General features: G+C 51.2%; 1 protein-coding gene across 1 annotated transcript in view; it reads right to left on the bottom strand.

Moving 5' to 3' along the window:
• LOC115102011 (zinc finger protein 512B) overlaps positions 1-20,773 on the bottom strand; it is a 66,886-nt gene that overhangs the window by 23,166 nt on the left and 22,947 nt on the right. The window contains 5 exon segments of the mRNA XM_065005279.1: positions 962-1,033; positions 1,154-1,410; positions 1,496-1,668; positions 4,590-4,718; positions 6,043-6,122. Coding sequence (XP_064861351.1) covers positions 962-1,033; positions 1,154-1,410; positions 1,496-1,668; positions 4,590-4,718; positions 6,043-6,122 — 711 coding nt within the window.

Raw genomic sequence — 20,773 nt, 5'->3', positions numbered from 1 at the left:
AGCACTCACTTCTGTCATCATGAAGTGCTTTGAGAGACTAGTCAAGGATCATATCACCTCCACCTTACCGGTCACCCTAGACCCACTCAGTTTGCATACCGCCCCAACAGGTCCACAGACGACGCAATCACCATCACACTGCACACTGCTCTAGCCCATCTGGACAAAAAGAATACCTATGTAAGAATGCTGTTCATTGACGACAACTCAGCATTCAACACCATAGTACCCTCCAAATTCATCATCAAGCTGGAGGCCCTGGCTCAATCCTGCCCTGTGCAATGGGCTCCTGGACTTTCTGACCGGCCACCCCAGGTGGTGAAGCCCCCTCCTGTACTCCCTGTTCACTTTAACATCTGCTAACCATGTGTATGTGACAAATACAATTTGATTTGATAAAGAGAGAGTGGTAGAGAGAGAGGAGGCAGGGAGATGAGAACAACAGAGAAAGATAGAGAGAGTGGTAGAGAGAGAGAAGGCAGGGAGATGAGAACAACAGAGAAAGATAGAGAGAGTGGTAGAGAGAGAGAAGGCAGGGAGATGAGAACAACAGAGAAAGAGAGAGTGGTAGAGAGAGAGAAGGCAGGGAGATGAGAACAACAGAGAAAGAGAGAGTGGTAGGATGAGAGGAGGCAGGGAGATGAGAACAACAGAGAAAGATAGAGAGAGTGGTAGAGAGAGAGAAGGCAGGGAGATGAGAACAACAGAGAAAGATAGAGAGAGTGGTAGAGAGAGAGAAGGCAGGGAGATGAGAACAACAGAGAAAGAGAGTACGAGACTGGCTCACTGAGTGAGGATATGAAACACCTCTACAGTCCTCACATTAACAGAGAGAGAGGACACTATCACACTACCACTAATACACACTGTGGAGGTTCAGACTCTCATGCCTAGTCAATGACCCAGTAGAGCATACTTCTATTTCCAGCATAAGTGAGATGAGAAATGCAGAAGAGTCTACCTTTCAGTCCGAACGTCCCAGAGATGGAGGGCTGTTCTCCAGTGAACTTTTTAGGAGTTTTCTGCTTCCGTCCTGGCTCATGAGGAGAACAGAGAGCAAGAAACGGTCAAACACACTGGGCCCCCATTTCCACTGGACTGCACCCTCACAATGCAACAAAATAACCTACTAGTCATAATCTTTGAATCTTACTGTGCCTTGTCCTCTCAGGGTCTTCATCTGGATACGGTGGGAGGAGGCTTCCCCCCTCACCATCGCTCTCGCTGCCATCCGGAGTGTTGGGGGAGGTGTCAGAGGAGGAGGCCTGATGTTGAGGGGGCTGGGGGTGTGTGTGCTGTTTCCTCTCCCCCCTCTGGGGGGAACACTCCCCATTCTGGGAGGGACTAGACACATCCTGGGTCTTCTTCACTTTGAAGAACACCGGCGATGGTGTAGTAATCTCCATAGGCCTGGACAGAGGAGACACAAGGGTACAATCTAAACCTAGGCTGACAGGGTTAGTTAACGGTGGTGAAAATCCCCGACCCAGGTTACCTTTTCTTGGCGGCCCCCTTCACAGGGGTCTTCTGTAGTTTGGGCTCGGCCGTGGTCTCCACGGTAACTCTCTCTGGGTGGTTCCACAGCTTGTGCTTCTGGAGCCGGACCTTAGTGGCGAACACCGCCTCACAGTCCGGACAGCCATGACTCAACTTCTCCGCTAGGGTTGCCTGGGGGACAGAGAAAAAATGGAGGCGGTAAAAGAGAGAAAGAGAAGAAACAGAAGGATATTGATTAGTCTAAAGTTGACAAATCTAATTCAACAGGTGTACAGATTGACAATAAATATGTAGACCCCCTCGAAGCACTGAGAGTGGTCAACAGAGAGAAAAGCCAGGGGTGAGACGGAACAGGTGAGGAGGGGCGATGTGGGAGAGGAGAGTAATGTTGTCAAGATACCAGGTTCACTATCACGATACTAGATACAATAGCCATGTATGCATTAATGAATCAACTATACTGTTCTTAACAATCTAACAGTATTGTTAAGAACAGTAATTGTCAATCTAACAGTAATTAACAGTTTCAACATTTCTACATGCTGGGTCGCATTATTCAGGTGTGTTAACTTCTGTGCCGCGTGAGTGAGGAGATAACATGATGCAGCCCAGACTCCCAGTGCAGGCTAAGTGGAGCAGGAGTGAGGAGATAACATGATGCAGCCCAGACTCCCAGTGCAGGCTAAGTGGAGCAGGAGTGAGGAGATAACATGATGCAGCCCAGACTCCCAGTGCAGGCTAAGTGGAGCAGGAGTGAGGAGATAACATGATGCAGCCCAGACTCCCAGTGCAGGCTAAGTGGAGCAGGAGTGAGGAGATAACATGATGCAGCCCAGACTCCCAGTGCAGGCTAAGTGGAGCAGGAGTGAGGAGATAACATGATGCAGCCCAGACTCCCAGTGCAGGCTAAGTGGAGCAGGAGTGGGGAGATAACATGATGCAGCCCAGACTCCCAGTGCAGGCTAAGTGCAGCAGGAGTGAGGAGATAACATGATGCAGCCCAGACTCCCAGTGCAGGCTAAGTGGAGCAGGAGTGAGGAGATAACATGATGCAGCCCAGACTCCCAGTGCAGGCTAAGTGGAGCAGGAGTGAGGAGATAACATGATGCAGCCCAGACTCCCAGTGCAGGCTAAGTGGAGCAGGAGTGAGGAGATAACATGATGCAGCCCAGACTCGCAGTGCAGGCTAAGTGGAGCAGGAGTGAGGAGATAACATGATGCAGCCCAGACTCCCAGTGCAGGCTAAGTGGAGCAGGAATGAGGAGATAACATGATACAGCCCAGACTCCCAGTGCAGGCTGAGTGGAGCAGGAGTTGGGAGATAACATGATGCAGCCCAGACTCCCAGTGCAGGCTAAGTGGAGCAGGAATGAGGAGATAACATGATGCAGCCCAGACTCCCAGTGCAGGCTAAGTGGAGCAGGAGTGGGGAGATAACATGATGCAGCCCAGACTCCCAGTGCAGGCTAAGTGGAGCAGGAGTGAGGAGATAACATGATGCAGCCCAGACTCCCAGTGCAGGCTAAGTGGAGCAGGAGTGAGGAGATAACATGATGCAGCCCAGACTCCCAGTGCAGGCTAAGTGGAGCAGGAGTGAGGAGATAACATGATGCAGCCCAGACTCCCAGTGCAGGCTAAGTGGAGCAGGAGTGAGGAGATAACATGATGTAGCCCAGACTCCCAGTGCAGGCTAAGTGGAGCAGGAATGAGGAGATAACATGATACAGCCCAGACTCCCAGTGCAGGCTGAGTGGAGCAGGAGTTGGGAGATAACATGATGCAGCCCAGACTCCCAGTGCAGGCTAAGTGGAGCAGGAGTGAGGAGATAACATGATGCAGCCCAGACTCCCAGTGCAGGCTAAGTGCAGCAGGAGTGAGGAGATAACATGATGCAGCCCAGACTCCCAGTGCAGGCTAAGTGGAGCAGAAGTGAGGAGATAACATGATGCAGCCCAGACTCCCAGTGCAGGCTAAGTGGAGCAGGAGTGAGGAGATAACATGATGCAGCCCAGACTCCCAGTGCAGGCTAAGTGGAGCAGGAGTGAGGAGATAACATGATGCAGCCCAGACTCCCAGTGCAGGCTAAGTGGAGCAGGAGTGAGGAGATAACATGATGCAGCCCAGACTCCCAGTGCAGGCTAAGTGGAGCAGGAGTGAGGAGATAACATGATGCAGCCCAGACTCCCAGTGCAGGCTAAGTGGAGCAGGAGTGAGGAGATAACATGATGCAGCACAGACTCCCAGTGCAGGCTAAGTGGAGCAGGAGTGAGGAGATAACATGATGCAGCCCAGACTCCCAGTGCAGGCTAAGTGGAGCAGGAGTGGGGAGATAACATGATGCACCCCAGACTCCCAGTGCAGGCTAAGTGGAGCAGGAGTGGGGAGATAACATGATGCAGCCCAGACTCCCAGTGCAGGCTAAGTGGAGCAGGAGTGAGGAGATAACATGATGCAGCCCAGACTCCCAGTGCAGGCTAAGTTGAGCAGGAGTGAGGAGATAACATGATGCAGCCCAGTCTCCCAGTGCAGGCTAAGTGGAGCAGGAGTGAGGAGATAACATGATGCAGCCCAGACTCCCAGTGCAGGCTGAGAGGAGCAGGAATGAGGAGATAACATGATGCAGCCCAGACTCCCAGTGCAGGCTAAGTGGAGCAGGAATGAGGATATAACATGATACAGCCCAGACTCCCAGTGCAGGCTGAGTGGAGCAGGAATGAGGAGATAACATGATACAGCCCAGACTCCCAGTGCAGGCTGAGTGGAGCAGGAGTTGGGAGATAACATGATGCAGCCCAGACTCCCAGTGCAGGCTAAGTGGAGCAGGAGTGAGGAGATAACATGATGCAGCCCAGACTCCCAGTGCAGGCTAAGTGGAGCAGGCATGTTGTGCTCGCGCTGTAACGGAGACATTGGCTGAGCTGATAGACAGACGTGATCCTTGAGACACGTTTGACAGAAGTACCCGAAAGCAACAAAAATTATAGTACCGAGCCAATTTTCATGTTCTAGTTTCGAAAAAGTACCGAAGTTTCGGTATACCATGTAACACTGGAGGAGAGAGACGGTGGGGTGAGTAGAGGGTCATGTCTCACCCCCTGGCAGCGTTGGTAGTGGTATTTGAGGCCGTAGATGCTGGGGAACTCCAACCAGCAGCCTGAACACGGACACTTTACCCTTGACCTCCTCTTAAACTCATCCTTCCACTGGACCATCATGTTAGCCTGCAGAGAGGGGGAGAGATGATACACATGCTTCTCACACACTCAGGGAGTAGGGGGGAGAAGGGAGGGAGTAGGGAGGGGTCAGGGGGGAGTCGGGAGGAGTAGGGAGGGAGTAATGGGGGAGACTGGAGGAGTAGGGAGGAGTAGGGAGGGACTAGGGGAGTAGGGGGAGTAGGGAGGGAGTAGGGGAGTAGGGGGAGTAGGGAGGATTAGGGAGGGAGTAGGGGAGTAGGGAGGGAGTAGGGGGGAGTAGGGAGGAGTAGGGGGAGTAGGGGGAGGGTAGGGAGGGAGTAGGGAGGAAGTAGGGAGGGAGTAAGGGGGAGTAGGAGGAGTAGGGAGGAGGGAGTAGGAGGGTGTGGGGAGGGACTAGGGAGAGTAGGGAGGGAGTAGGGGTAGTAGGGAGGAGTAGGGGGAGTAGGGAGGGAGTAAGGGGGAGTAGGGATGGAGTAAGGGGGAGTAGGGAGGAGTAAGGGGGAGTAGGGAGGGGGTCAGGGAGTAGGGGGAGTAGGGAGGAGTAGGGAGGAGTAATGGGGAGTATGGAGGGAGTAGGGAGAGTAGGAGGGACTAGGGGGAGTAGAGAGGGAGTAGGGGAGTAGGGAGGGAGTAGGGAGGGTGTGGGGAGGGACTAGGGAGAGTAGGGAGGGAGTAGGGGTAGTAGGGAGGAGTAGGGGGAGTAGGGAGGGAGTAAGGGGGAGTAGGGATGGAGTAAGGGGGAGTAGGGAGGGAGTAAGGGGGAGTAGGGAGGGGGTCAGGGAGTAATGGGGAGTATGGAGGGAGTAGGGAGAGTAGGGAGGGACTAGGGGGAGTAGGGGGAGTAGGGAGGAGTAGGGAGGAGTAGGGAGAGTAGGGAGGAGTAAGGGGGAGTCGGGAGGATTAGGGAGGGAGTAATGGGGGAGTATGGAGGGAGTAGGGAGAGTAGGGAGGACTAGGGAGTAGGGAGAGTAGGGAGGAGTAGGGGGAGTAGGAGGGAGTAGGGGGAGTAGGGAGGGAGGAGTAGGGAGGGAGTAGGGGTAGTAGGGAGGAAGTAAGGGGGAGTAGGGATGGAGTAAGGGGGAGTAGGGAGGGAGTAGGGAGGAAGTAGGGAGGGAGTAGGGGAGTAGGGAGGGTAGGGAGGAGTAGGGGGAGTAGGGAGGGAGTAGGGGGAGTAGGGAGGAGTAGGGGGAGTAGGGAGGGAAGGGGGAGTAGGGAGGGTTTAGGGAGGGAGTAGGGAGGGTGTAGGGAGGGAGTAGGGGGGGTGTAGGGAGGGTGTAGGGAGGGAGTAGGGGGGTGTAGGGAGGGAGTAGGGAGGGTGTAGGGAGGGAGTAGGGGGATAATAGATACTGACAGGAATACTCCTCAGATCCTGTACTTCAGCTCTGGGACGCCCCTTCTTCTTCCCCTCCCCTCTTTCACTACAAGGAGGACCTGCAAGAGAAAAAGAGAGTGTGGAGGAGAAAGGGGAACAGTTGGGATTACTGTGACCTGTTTCACTGGTTCAATTCACAACACACACAGCTCCCTTCCAACTCAGGCAGACAGGAGAATAAAACACATTTGGAACACATTCAAGTGCAAACAAATGTCAATATTTTTTTACTGTGTAACAAAGCATAGATAAAAACAGTTGATAGTCTTTGTCACAAGGACAAAGATTAATCTTCACTGGCTTGGATTATACCTGCTCAGCAACAGAGCAATAGTCACACCTCAAGATATATATATTAAAAACCAGTGTAGGCACAGCTGTGGCAGCAGGTTAAAGGCTGTTTAGTGTGTGTGTGTGTGCATGTCCGTGCCTGCGTGCATCAGCATAAGTATGTAAAGGCCATTTGCTGATCCAAATAAATCACCTATAAATCACCAAAGCCTCTGACACAGCACACAGAGGACTCTCTCTCCCTCTCTCTTTCTTCTATCGCTCTCTCCCTCTCCTCTTTCTCACCCACCCTCTCTCTCTCCCTTTCTCTTTCTTCTATCGCTCTCTCCCTCTCTCTCTCCCTCTCTCTTTCTTCTATCGCTCTCTCCCTCTCACTCCCCTCTCTCTCACCCACCCTCTCTCTCTCTCCCCCTCTCTCTCTCCCTCTCCCTCTCACTCCCCTCGCTCCCACCCACCCTCTCTCTCTACATATACAACTTACACCACTTTCTCCTCTTTGTCTTTCTTTTCCCACTCCCGACACACTCTCTCTCTTTCTCTACCTCTCAATTCCTATTGTCCTCCATCCCCTCTCCATCCTTTCCCCCCATCCCTCTCTCCCTGGGTAAGGAGGGCAGGTCTCCACCTTACCTATTTCCCTCTCTCCCACAATTACATCTCTTCTCTATCAGCCCTCCACTCCATTACACTACAGTTTGAGGGGAGGGGGGAAGGGTCAGAGGTGAAGGGGGAGACCTAAACAGTGACCTCCAACTGATACTCCACCATTCATAGGAGGAAAGTGTGATGGAGGGTAGAGGGGGTGGGGGAAGTGTGATGGAGGATAGAGGGGGTGAGGAAGGTGTGATGGAGGATAGAGGGGTGAGGAAAGTGTGATGGAGGATAGAGGGGTGAGGAAAGTGTGATGGAGGATAGAGGGGGTGAGGAAAGTGTGATGGAGGATAGAGATGGGGTGAGGAAAGTGTGATGGAGGATAGAGATGGTGGGGAAAGTGTGATGGAGGATAGAGATGGTGGGGAAAGTGTGATGGAGGGTAGAGGGGGTGAGGAAAGTGTGATGGAGGGTAGAGGGGTGAGGAAAGTGTGATGGAGGATAGAGATGGTGGGGAAAGTGTGATGGAGGGTAGAGGGGGTGAGGAAAGTGTGATGGAGAGAGGGGTGAGGAAAGTGTGATGGAGGATAGAGGGGGTGAGGAAAGTGTGATGGAGGATAGAGGGGTGAGGAAAGTGTGATGGAGGATAGAGGGGGTGAGGAAAGTGTGATGGAGGATAGAGGGGTGAGGAAAGTGTGATGGAGGATAGAGTGGGTGAGGAAAGTGTGATGGAGGATAGAGGGGTGAGGAAAGTGTGATGGAGGATAGAGATGGTGGGGAAAGTGTGATGGAGGATAGAGATGGTGGGGAAAGTGTGATGGAGGGTAGAGGGGGTGAGGAAAGTGTGATGGAGGATAGAGATGGGGTGAGGAAAGTGTGATGGAGGATAGAGATGGTGAGGAAAGTGTGATGGAGGATAGAGATGGGGTGAGGAAAGTGTGATGGAGGATAGAGATGGTGGGGAAAGTGTGATGGAGGATAGAGGGGTGAGGAAAGTGTGATGGAGGATAGAGGGGTTGAGGAAAGTGTGATGGAGGATAGAGGGGTGAGGAAAGTGTGATGGAGGATAGAGATGGTGGGGAAAGTGTGATGGAGGGTAGAGGGGTGAGGAAAGTGTGATGGAGGATAGAGATGGGGTGAGGAAAGTGTGATGGAGGATAGAGATGGTGGGGAAAGTGTGATGGAGGGTAGAGGGGTGAGGAAAGTGTGATGGAGGGTAGAGGGTTGAGGAAAGTGTGATGAGGATAGAGGGGTGAGGAAAGTGTGATGGAGGATAGAGATGGTGGGGAAAGTGTGATGGAGGATAGAGGTGGTGAGGAAAGTGTGATGGAGGATAGAGGGGGTGAGGAAAGTGTGATGGAGGATAGAGGGGTGAGGAGAGTGTGATGGAGGATAGAGGGGTGAGGAAAGTGTGATGGAGGATAGAGGGGTGAGGAGAGTGTGATGGAGGAGAGGGGGTGAGGAAAGTGTGATGGAGGATAGAGGGGTGAGGAAAGTGTGATGGAGGATAGAGGGGTGAGGAGAGTGTGATGGAGGAGAGAGGGGTGAGGAAAGTGTGATGGAGGATAGAGATGGTGGGGAAAGTGTGAGGGAGGAGAGAGGGGGTGAGGAAAGTGTGATGGAAGATAGAGGGGTGAGGAAAGTGTGATGGAGGATAGAGGGGGTGAGGAAAGTGTGATGGATGATAGAGGGGTGAGGAAAGTGTGATGGAGGATAGAGGGGAAGATGAGGAAAGTGTGATGGAGGATAAAGGAGTGAGGAAAGTGTGATGGAGGATAGAGGGGTGAGGAACGTGTGATGGAGGATAGAGGGGGTGAGGAAAGTGTGAGGGATGATAGAGGGGTGCGGAAAGTGTGATGGAGGATAGAGGGATGAGGAAACTGTGATGGAGGATAGAGGGGTGAGGAAAGTGTGAGGGATGATAGAGGGGTGAGGAAATTGTGATGGAAGATAGAGGGGGTGAGGAAAGTGTGATGGAGATAGAGGGGTGAGGAAAGTGTGATGGAGGATAGAGGGGTGAGGAAAGTGTGATGGAGGGTAGAGGGGGTGAGGAAAGTGTGATGGATGATAGAGGGGTGAGGAAAGTGTGATGGATGATAGAGGGGTGAGGAAAGTGTGAGGGTTGATAGAGGGGGTGAGGAAAGTGTGATGGAGGATAGAGGGGTGAGGAAAGTGTGATGGAGGATAGAGGGGTGAGGAAAGTGTGATGGAGGATAGAGGGGGTGAGAAAAGTGTGATGGAGGATAGAGGGGGTGAGGAAAGTGTAATGATAGAGGGTGGGGAAAGTGTGATGGAGGATAGAGTGGTGAAAAGTAATGTGGAGGATAGAGGGGTGAGGGGAAATGTGTGATGGAGGAAAGAGGGGTGAGGAAAGGTCCCAGGGAGGATAGAGGGGGTGAGGAAAGTGATGGAACTAATGTCCCAGGCTAGTCCCATTCTAAAGATCCCAACTAATGTCCCAGGCTAGTCCCATGGAAAGATCCCAAAATGTCCCAGGGATCCCATTCTAAAGATCCCAAAAATGTCCCAGGCTAGTTCCATGGAAGTCCCATTCTAAAGATCCCAACTAATGTCCCAGGCTGGAGTCCCATTCTAAGGGGTCCCAACTAATGTGTGATGGATTCTAAAGATCCCAACTAATGTCCCAGGGGTTCTAAAGATCCCAACTAATGTCCCAGGGATGATCCCATTCTGAAGATCCCAACTAATGTCCCAGGCTGTCCCATTCTAAAGATCCCAACTAATGTCCCAGGCTATGATTCTAAAGATCCCAACTAATGTCCCAGGATAGTCCCATTCTAAAGATCCCAACTAATGTCCCAGGCTAGAGGGATAGTCCCATTCTAAAGGGGTGAAAATGTCCCAGGCTGGAGGATTCTAAAGATCCCAACTAATGTGGGTCCCAAAGATCCCAACTAATGTCCCAGGCTAGGATCCCAAGGAAGAGAGGAGGAGAAGGGAAGACTTCTAAAGATGTAATTCTAAAGATCCCAACTAATGTCCCAGGCTAGTCCCATTCTAGAGATCCCAACTAATGTCCCAGGCTAGTCCCATTCTAAAGATCCCAGGCTAGTCCCATTCTAAAGATCCCAACTAATGTCCCAGGCTAGTCCCATTCTAAAGATCCCAACTAATGTCCCAGGCTAGTCCCATTCTAAAGATCCCAACTAATGTCCCAGGCTAGTCCCATTCTAAAGATCCCAACTAATGTCCCAGGCTAGTCCCATTCTAAAGATCCCAACTAATGTCCCAGGCTAGTCCCATTCTAAAGATCCCAACTAATGTCCCAGGCTAGTCCCATTCTAAAGATCCCAACTAATGTCCCAGGCTAGTCCCATTCTAAAGATCCCAACTAATGTCCCAGGCTAGTCCCATTCTAAAGATCCCAACTAATGTCCCAGGCTAGTCCCATTCTAAAGATCCCAACTAATGTCCCAGGCTAGTCCCATTCTAAAGATCCCAACTAATGTCCCAGGCTAGTCCCATTCTAAAGATCCCAACTAATGTCCCAGGCTAGTCCCATTCTAAAGATCCCAACTAATGTCCCAGGCTAGTCCCATTCTAAAGATCCCAACTAATGTCCCAGGCTAGTCCCATTCTAAAGATCCCAACTAATGTCCCAGGCTAGTCCCATTCTAAAGATCCCAACTAATGTCCCAGGCTAGTCCCATTCTAAAGATCCCAACTAATGTCCCAGGCTAGTCCCATTCTAAAGATCCCAACTAATGTCCCAGGCTAGTCCCATTCTAAAGATCCCAACTAATGTCCCAGGCTAGTCCCATTCTAAAGATCCCAACTAATGTCCCAGGCTAGTCCCATTCTAAAGATCCCAACTAATGTCCCAGGCTAGTCCCATTCTAAAGATCCCAACTAATGTCCCAGGCTAGTCCCATTCTAAAGATCCCAACTAATGTCCCAGGCTAGTCCCATTCTAAAGATCCCAACTAATGTCCCAGGCTAGTCCCATTCTAAAGATCCCAACTAATGTCCCAGGCTAGTCCCATTCTAAAGATCCCAACTAATGTCCCAGGCTAGTCCCATTCTAAAGATCCCAACTAATGTCCCAGGCTAGTCCCATTCTAAAGATCCCAACTAATGTCCCAGGCTAGTCCCATTCTAAAGATCCCAACTAATGTCCCAGGCTAGTCCCATTCTAAAGATCCCAACTAATGTCCCAGGCTAGTCCCATTCTAAAGATCCCAACTAATGTCCCAGGCTAGTCCCATTCTAAAGATCCCAACTAATGTCCCAGGCTAGTCCCATTCTAAAGATCCCAACTAATGTCCCAGGCTAGTCCCATTCTAAAGATCCCAACTAATGTCCCAGGCTAGTCCCATTCTAAAGATCCCAACTAATGTCCCAGGCTAGTCCCATTCTAAAGATCCCAACTAATGTCCCAGGCTAGTCCCATTCTAAAGATCCCAACTAATGTCCCAGGCTAGTCCCATTCTAAAGATCCCAACTAATGTCCCAGGCTAGTCCCATTCTAAAGATCCCAACTAATGTCCCAGGCTAGTCCCATTCTAAAGATCCCAACTAATGTCCCAGGCTAGTCCCATTCTAAAGATCCCTACTAATACATCTAGTCACCTAACAACGTCCACTGTTTTACTAGTCCTGAGACAAATACACAGGCCTTGATTGTACTATTAACAGAGAAATGCCATCTAGATCAGGGCCTATGTCTGTCTGAAAGAATTACAGAAGTGTAAGAGTCATTATTATTCATACCGAAACACCTGTTAGGGCAGAGATTTTGCCCAGCCCTCAATCACTCTCAGTAAACATGAGAAAAGGTAGATGGATTACATGTACTCTTCCATGGCAATGATGCAGGGAAAATGAAGATATTATTCTGGCATAAACAGCTCTCTCAATGATGGCTGTGTAACTTATTGTACACACACACACACACACGCACACACCCCTCCCAACAAACGGACGCACAAACAACTCAGATTAAGTGTAAAGGGTTGTGTTAATATTCCTCAGAAACATTGGCCTATTAGATGTCTCCCTTGCAGCAGGAGAGGTGATTCAGTCAGACAGTGCAGTTCTTGAGCTGAGAGGAAATTGAGCGTGAATTTTAATTCCTGTCTTGGAAAATAAAGGTCTCTTATAAAAAGAGGCATAATTAATGAATTTCGCTCATGGGTAAGATATGTTCCCGTTGCTATGGAAATAAGACCCACTTGTCTTAGCTACTACCAGCATCCAGCCTCTTTCCCGATGAAACTAAACACGTACACAAGAACACATGTAAGTATAAATAGAAAGATAGAGCTAAAACACACACACACACACACACACACACACTCAATAACTTTGTCAAAACAATGCCTAGTTTCTCTGTGAATCCCCATCACCCACATGAGACTGGCAAACACATAGACACAAACACAAGCACTCACTCGTGCACACACCACCCTCCCAGCTGTCTAAACTGCAGCTGCACATTGTTCAACCTCACTGGATAGAGAGAAAAAAGGAGATGAGAGAAGAATGGACAAGAGCAAAGGGAAGGTATGATCAGAGAGGAGGACAAGAGAGGGGAGAAGAGAGGAGCAGAGGGGAGGAGAAGAGAGGACAAGAAAAAGGGGAACTAAGAGGCTAGTCCAGAGGGGAGGAGAAGAAGGACAAGAGAGGGGAGAAGAGAGTCCCAGGTTAGCAGAGGGGAGGACAAGAGAGGACAAGAGAGGAGATTCTAAAGAGAGGAGCAGAGGGGAGGAGAAGAGAGGAGCAGAGGGGAGGAGAAGAGAAGACAAGAGAGGGGAGAAAGAGGACAAGAGAGGGGAGAAGAGAGGAGCAGAGGGGAGGAGAAGAGAGGACAAGAGAGGGGAGAAGAGAGGAGCAGAGGGGAGGAGAAGAGAGGACAAGAGAGGGGAGAAGAGAGGAGCAGAGGGAAGGAGAAGAGAGGAGCAGAGGGGAGGAGAAGAGAGGACAAGAGAGGGGAGAAGAGAGGAGCAGAGGGGAGGAGAAGAGAGGACAAGAGAGGGGAGAAGAGAGGAGCAGAGGGGAGGAGAAGAGAGGACAAGAGAGGGGAGAAGAGAGATACAAGGTAGATGGATTACATATTCTTCCATGGCACAGGAAAATGCCATATTATTCCCAGCTCTGTCAATGAGCAGAGGGGAGGAGAAGAGGCTCATTAGAGTCAAGAGAGGGGAGAAGAGAGGAGCAGAGGGGAGGAGAAGAGAGGACAAGAGAGGGGATAGAAGAGAGGGTACAAGAGAGGGAGAAGAGAGGACAAGAGAGGGGAGAAAAGGGAGCAGAGGGGAGAAGAGAGGAAAACAGAGGGGAGGAGAAGAGAGGACAAGAGAGGGTCAAAGAAGAGAGGACAAGAGAGGGGAGAAGAGAGGACAAGAGAGGGGAAAGAGAGGAGCAGAGGGGAGGAGTCTAAGAGAGGCAGCAGAGGGAGGAGAAGAGAGGACAAGAGAGGGGAGAAGAGAGGAGCAGAGGGGAGGAGAAGAGAGGAGCAGAGGGAGGAGAAAGAGAGGACAAGAGAGGGGAGAAGAGAGGAGCAGAGGGGAGGAGAAGAGAGGAGCAGAGGGAGGAGAAGAGAAGAGAGGACAAGAGAGGGGAGAAGAGGACAAGAGGGGGGGAGAAGAGAGGAGCAGAGGGGAGGAGAAGAGAGGACAAGAGAGGGGAGAAGAGAGGACAAGAGAGGAGAGAAGAGAGGAGCAGAGGGGAGGAGAAGAGAGGAGCAGAGGGGAGAAGAAGAGAGGACAAGAGAGGGGAGAAGAGAGGAGCAGAGGGGAGGAGAAGAGAGGACAAGAGAGGAGAGAAGAGAGGAGCAGAGGGGAGGAGAGGAGCAGAGGGGAGGAGAAGAGAGGACAAGAGAGGGGAGAAGAGAGGAGCAGAGGGGAGGAGAAGAGAAGAGAGGAGCAGAGGGGAGGAGAAGAGAGGACAAGAGAGGAGAGAAGAGAGGAGCAGAGGGGAGGAGAAGAGAGGACAAGAGAGGGGAGGAGACGAGAGGAGCAGAGGGGAGAAGAGAGGAGCAGAGGGGAGGAGAAGAGAGGACAAGAGAGGGGAGAAGAGAGGACAAGAGAGGGGAGAGAAGAGAGGACAAGAGGGGGCAGAGGGGAGGAGAAGAGATGACAAGAGAGGGGAGAAGAGAGGAGCAGAGGGGAGGAGAAGAGAGGACAAGAGAGGGGAGAAGAGAGGAGCAGAGGGGAGGAGAAGAGAGGACAAGAGAGGAGAGAAGAGAGGAGCAGAGGGGAGGAGAAGAGAGGACAAGAGAGGGGAGAAGAGAGGAGCAGAGGGAAGGAGAAGAGAGGACAAGAGAGGGGAGAAGAGAGGAGCAGAGGGGAGGAGAAGAGAGGACAAGAGAGGGGAGAAGAGAGGAGCAGAGGGGAGGAGAAGAGAGGACAAGAGAGGGAGAAGAGAGGAGCAGAGGGGAGGAGAAGAGAGAGGACAAGAGAGGACAAGAGAGGGAGAAGAGAGGAGCAGAGGGGAGGAGAAGAGAGAGTACAAGAGAGGAGAGAAGAGAGGAGCAGAGGGGAGGAGAAGAGAGGAAAAGAGGGAGAAGAAGAGAGGGACAAGAGAGGGGAGAAGAGAGGACAAGAGAGGGGAGAAGAGAGGAGCAGAGGGGAGAAGAGAGGAGCAGAGGGGAGGAGAAGAGAGGACAAGAGAGGGGAGAAGAGAGGACAAGAGAGGGGAGAAGAGAGGACAAGAGAGGGGAGAAGAGAGGAGCAGAGGGGAGGAGAAGAGGGGAGCAGAGGGGAGGAGAAGAGAGAGACAAGAGAGGGGAGAAGAGAGGAGCAGAGGGGAGGAGAAGATAGAGCAGAGGGGGAGAAGAGAAGAGAGGACAAGAGAGGGGAGAAGAGAGGACAAGAGGGGAGAAGAGAGGAGCAGAGGGAGGAGAAGAGAGGACAAGAGAGGGAGAAGAGAGGAGCAGAGGGGAGGAGAAGAGAGGACAAGAGAGGGGAGAAGAGAGGAGCAGAGGGGAGGAGAAGAGAGGACAAGAGAGGAGAGAAGAGAGGAGCAGAGGGAGGAGAAGAGAGGACAAGAGAGGAGGAGAAGAGAGGAGCAGAGGGGAGGAGAAGAGAGGACAAGAGAGGAGAGAAGAGAGGAGCAGAGGGGAGGAGAGGAGCAGAGGGGAGAGGAGAAGAGAGGACAAGAGAGGGAGAAGAGAGGACAAGGAGCAGAGGGGAGGAGAAGAGAAGAGAGGAGCAGAGGGGAGGAGAAGAGAGGACAAGAGAGGAGAGAAGAGAGGAGCAGAGGGGAGGAGAAGAGAGGACAAGAGAGGGGAGGAGATGAGAGGAGCAGAGGGGAGAAGAGAGGAGCAGAGGGGAGGAGAAGAGAGGACAAGAGAGGGGAGAAGAGAGGACAAGAGAGGGGAGAAGAGAGGACAAGAGAGGGCAGAGGAGAGGAGAAGAGAGGACAAGAGAGGGGAGAAGAGAGGAGCAGAGGGGAGGAGAAGAGAGGACAAGAGAGGGGAGAAGAGAGGAGCAGAGGGGAGGAGAAGAGAGGACAAGAGAGGAGAGAAGAGAGGAGCAGAGGGGAGGAGAAGAGAGGACAAGAGAGGAGAGAAGAGAGGAGCAGAGAGGACAAGAGAGGGGAGAAGAGAGGAGCAGAGGGGAGAAGAGAGGACAAGAGAGGAGAGAAGAGAGGAGCAGAGGGGGAGAGAGAGAGGACAAGAGAGGAGAGAAGAGAGGGGAGAAGAGAGGAGCAGAGGGGAGGAGAAGAGAGGACAAGAGAGGAGAGAAGAGAGGAGCAGAGAGGGGAGAAGAGAGGACAAGAGAGGGGAGAAGAGAGGAGCAGAGGGGAGGAGAAGAGAGGACAAGAGAGGAGAGAAGAGGGGTGGAGGACAAAATACGAGTCAGGCCCCAGGAGAATTGCCAGCTGCCTAATGATCTCAAATAACCTCTGTGTTCGCCTAGCTACGCCCGCCTGCTACCACTTCCCCTGAGTACTACACACACACACACACACACACACACACACACACACACACACACACACACCCTCATTATGCATATAACAGACATGGGCTGGAATGACTGACTGTCCTGTATAAACAGCAGATCTACATATGACGATGTACTGTATGTATGTTGACATGCATGTTGTTGTAGATCTGCTCTTTGCTGTGGTTGGGAGTGAACTGTCTGTGTGTCTGACACAAAGGCTCCTATGTGTGAGAGGGACAATAAATGGTTCCTCTCTGTGTTGCTGTGGTGTGTGTGTGTGTGTGTGTGTGTGTGTGTGTGTGTGTGTGTATTTCCTACAATAGTGTGTGTATTTCCTACAGTAGTGTGTGTGTCTGTGTGTGTGTGTGTGTGTGTGTGTGTGTGTGTGTGTGTGTGTGTGTAACAGCTGGCCCCAATAGTTGTCCTCTCACTTGATCTCTCTCTCTCCCCACTAGACATCAATTCCTTACAGTCTCTTTCTTTTATACACTTTGTTCACCCTTTCCTTCTCTCTCTCACCCTTTCCTTCTCTCTCTCACCCTCTCCTTCTCTCTCTCACCCTCTCCTTCTCTCTCTCACCCTTTCCTTCTCTCTCTCACCCTTTCCTTCTCTCTCACCCTCTCCTTCTCTCTCTCACCCTTTCCTTCTCTCTCTCACCATTTCCTCTCTCTCACCATTTCCTTCTCTCTCTCACCCTTTCCTTCTCTCTCTCACCCTTTCCTTCTCTCTCTCACCCTTTCCTTCTCACTCTCACCCTTTCCTTCTCTCGCTCACCCTTTCCTTCTCTCTCTCACCCTCTTCTTTTATCCTAGCAATTCTCTCCTCAATGTCTTGATCTTCTCTTTCCCCATCTCTGACCTTTTCCTCTTTTCATGTCTTTCACTCTCCCTCTGAAATGTTAGTAATAATCTCATCGCTCTCTCTCTCTTTCTCTCTCTCACTCTCCCCTCTCCGTCTTTCTCCCCCTCTCTTTCTCTCCATCTCCCCTATCTCTCTGTCTCTCTCTCATTCTCCCCCTCTCTCTCACTCTCCCTCTCTTTCTCTCCATCTCTCTTTCCCCCCTCTATCTCTCTCTGTCTCTCTCTCCCCCTCTCTGTCTCTCTCATTCTCCCCCTAACTCTCTGTCTCTCTCTCCCCCTCTCTGTCTTTCTCTCCTCTCCCCCTATCTCTCCCTTCTCTCCCCCTATCTCTCTCCCCCTCTCTGTCTTTCTCTCCCTCTCCCTATCTTTCTCTGTCTTTCTCTCCCTCTCCCCTCTCTGTCTTTCTCTCCCTCCTCTGTCTCTCTCTCCTCTCTCCCATATCTCTCTCTCTCTCTCCTTTTCCCCCTCTCTCTCTCCCACCTCTTTCTCTCTCTCTCCCCCTCTCCCACCTCTGTCTCTCTCTCCCCCTCTCTATCTCTCTCTCTCTCTATCCCACTCCCACCTCTGTCTCTCTCCCTATCCTCTCTCTCTCCCACCCCTCTCTCTCTCTCTCGCTGTATGTCTCCCACCCGTCTCTCACTCTCTATCTATCTCTCTCTCCCTTTCCTCTCTCGCTCTGTATGCCTCTCTCTCTCTCTCTCGCTCTCCCTCCCCCCCTCTCTCTCTCTGTCTGACATCTCTATCGCTCCCTGGTCTGTTTCCAGACAGTTAATAGGCAGAGAGGAGTGTCACCACCATAACATTACAGCTTCAGGTAGCCCAGACACATTCATTTTCCCTTTCCCTCTCTGGCTGAGGGCTATGCAAGGTGCACCCCCACACACACACACACACACACACACAGGACTAAACTTCACTTCTCCATTTGATAGCACAAAGTGCACTAGAGAGCATTCTCTATGAGCCAAGAATCCACACACAGCACAGCTCAACTGTGGGGGTATCTTGTTACCAAAGAGGATATGCCACGCTTTAAACAGCAGAATCAACAGAAACCCCAATACTCACTGATTTCTGCTGTATAATCGTGCATCTTGAATAGACTTCCATTGATTGTAGAGCTGTTCCACTGTCAGACTGCCTGGTCTGCCTCATACCATTCTAAAGAAACCATAGAAGTTAACTAAACCTTGTTCTATCATTCTATTGGCCCAAAACCAACAGTCTGCTCACTCTCATCCAATCACAGAAGCTCTGGATGACTGAACTTCCATCTAGAATCATGGGAAATCAGGCTCACTGGTGAAATGATATCACGTAGGAGCTGCTGAGGAGAAAAACACACATTGCTCTGAGAAGGATGAATTTCCTAGACAGTTTCCCACGTACTACATTATTAGCATGGCGCATAAAAGGCTATAGCTCGCTCTTGTTCAGGTTATCGTTCATTACATACGTATGATTACCGTGTATACCTAACACAGACCCAGACACAGAACAGCAGTTCAGACAATATCTTAGTCAATGACTGTGACTCACACACACACACAGTCCTCCCCCCTCCTCCACTCCCCATCCCCTCATCCTGCCAAAAGGAGGTGTGACTAGAAGAAAAAGGGATCTCATACATACTCACCAACACCAGACAGAGAAACCCACAACAATTCAATTTCTCCCTCAAAACAAACATTACTAATCTATACCTCCTATCGATTTTGTGTTTTCACCACTGAGAGAGTTTAAAGGGGTGGACATCGACAGAGAGGAGAAAGGCTTTGGGACAGATGAGAGAGAGGGAGGGTAGAAAGAGAGAAGAGATAAAAGAGAGAGCGAGAGAGAGAAAGTGAGAGAGAGAGATTCTACAAAGAGATGCTTGGTCAGCAGATGGAGTCTGTGTGGTGGGTTGGAGACTAGGGTCTACACTGTTGGTAGCCTGACATCTAAGAACCGCAGGTACACACACACACACACACAAACAAGCAGCCAATGCTCAGAGAACAAAAAGCCCTCCATCCTATGTCACTGGTGAACTGCCACCGGCCCATACGTCCACGACTCTGGCATTTCCCGTGGTTAGAACCATACGACCACGACTCTGGCATTTCCCGTGGTTAGAACCATACGTCCACGACTCTGGCATTTCCCGTGGTTAGAACCATACGACCACGACTCTGGCATTTCCCGTGGTTAGAACCATACGTCCACGACTCTGGCATTTCCCGTGGTTAGAACCATACGTCCACGACTCTGGCATTTCCCGTGGTTAGAACCATACGTCCACGACTCTGACATTTCCGTGGTTAGAACCATACGTCCACGACTCTGGCATTTCCGTGGTTAGAACCATACGACCACGACTCTGGCATTTCCCGTGGTTAGAACCATACGTCCACGACTCTGGCATTTCCGTGGTTAGAACCATACGTCCACGACTCTGGCATTTCCCGTGGTTAGAACCATACGACCACGACTCTGGCATTTCCCGTGGTTAGAACCATACGTCCACGACTCTGGCATTTCCCGTGGTTAGAACCATACGACCACGACTCTGGCATTTCCCGTGGTTAGAACCATACGTCCACGACTCTGGCATTTCCCGTGGTTAGAACCATACGTCCACGACTCTGGCATTTCCCGTGGTTAGAACCATACGACCACGACTCTGGCATTTCCCGTGGTTAGAACCATACGTCCACGACTCTGGCATTTCCCGTGGTTAGAACCATACGTCCACGACTCTGGCATTTCCTGTGGTTAGAACCATACGACCACGACTCTGGCATTTCCCGTGGTTAGAACCATACGTCCACGACTCTGGCATTTCCTGTGGTTAGAACAATACGACCACGACTCTGGCATTTCCCGTGGTTAGAACCATACGTCCACGACTCTGGCATTTCCTGTGGTTAGAACCATACGTCCACGACTCTGGCATTTCCTGTGGTTAGAAACATACGACCACGACTCTGGCATTTCCCGTGGTTAGAACCATACGACCACGACTCTGGCATTTCCTGTGGTTAGAACCATACAACTACGACTCTGGCATTTCCCGTGGTTAGAACCATACAACTACGACTCTGGCATTTCCCGTGGTTAGAACCATACGTCCACGACTCTGGCATTTCCTGTGGTTAGAACCATACGTCCACGACTCTGGCATTTCCTGTGGTTAGAAACATACGACCACGACTCTGGCATTTCCCGTGGTTAGAACCATACGTCCACGACTCTGGCATTTCCCGTGGTTAGAACCATACGTCCACGACTCTGGCATTTCCTGTGGTTAGAACCATACGTCCACGACTCTGGCATTTCCCGTGGTTAGAACCATATGTCCACGACTCTGGCATTTCCCGTGGTTAGAACCATACGTCCACGACTCTGGCATTTCCCGTGGTTAGAACCATACGTCCACGACTCTGGCATTTCCTGTGGTCTGAACCATACGACCACGACTCTGGCATTTCCCGTGGTTAGAACCATACGTCCACGACTCTGGCATTTCCCGTGGTTAGAACCATACGACCACGACTCTGGCATTTCCCGTGGTTAGAACCATACGTCCACGACTCTGGCATTTCCTGTGGTTAGAACAATACGACCACGACTCTGGCATTTCCTGTGGTCTGAACCATACGACCACGACTCTGGCATTTCCTGTGGTCTGAACCATACGACCACGACTCTGGCATTTCCTGTGGTTAGAACCATACAACTACGACTCTGGCATTTCCCGTGGTTAGAACCATACAACTACGACTCTGGCATTTCCCGTGGTTAGAACCATACGACCACGACTCTGGCATGCAGGCACACACACTACACTGTTAGAATAAAGGTGCTATCTAGAACCTTAAAGGGTTCCTAGGTGAAGAGAAAGAACCCCCACCCCCAAGAACCCCCCAATGCACCAACAACCAAGAGAATGAACCCCCCCCCAAGAACCCCCAATGCACCAACAACCAAGAGAATGAACCCCCACCCCTAAGAACCCCCAATGCACCAACAACCAAGAGAATGAACCCCCACCCCCAAGAACCCCCAATGCACCAA

Source organism: Oncorhynchus nerka, linkage group LG20, assembly GCF_034236695.1.
Source record: "Oncorhynchus nerka isolate Pitt River linkage group LG20, Oner_Uvic_2.0, whole genome shotgun sequence".
Classification (NCBI taxonomy): Eukaryota; Metazoa; Chordata; class Actinopteri; order Salmoniformes; family Salmonidae; genus Oncorhynchus; species Oncorhynchus nerka.
This window is presented reverse-complemented; position numbering and strand designations above follow the sequence as displayed.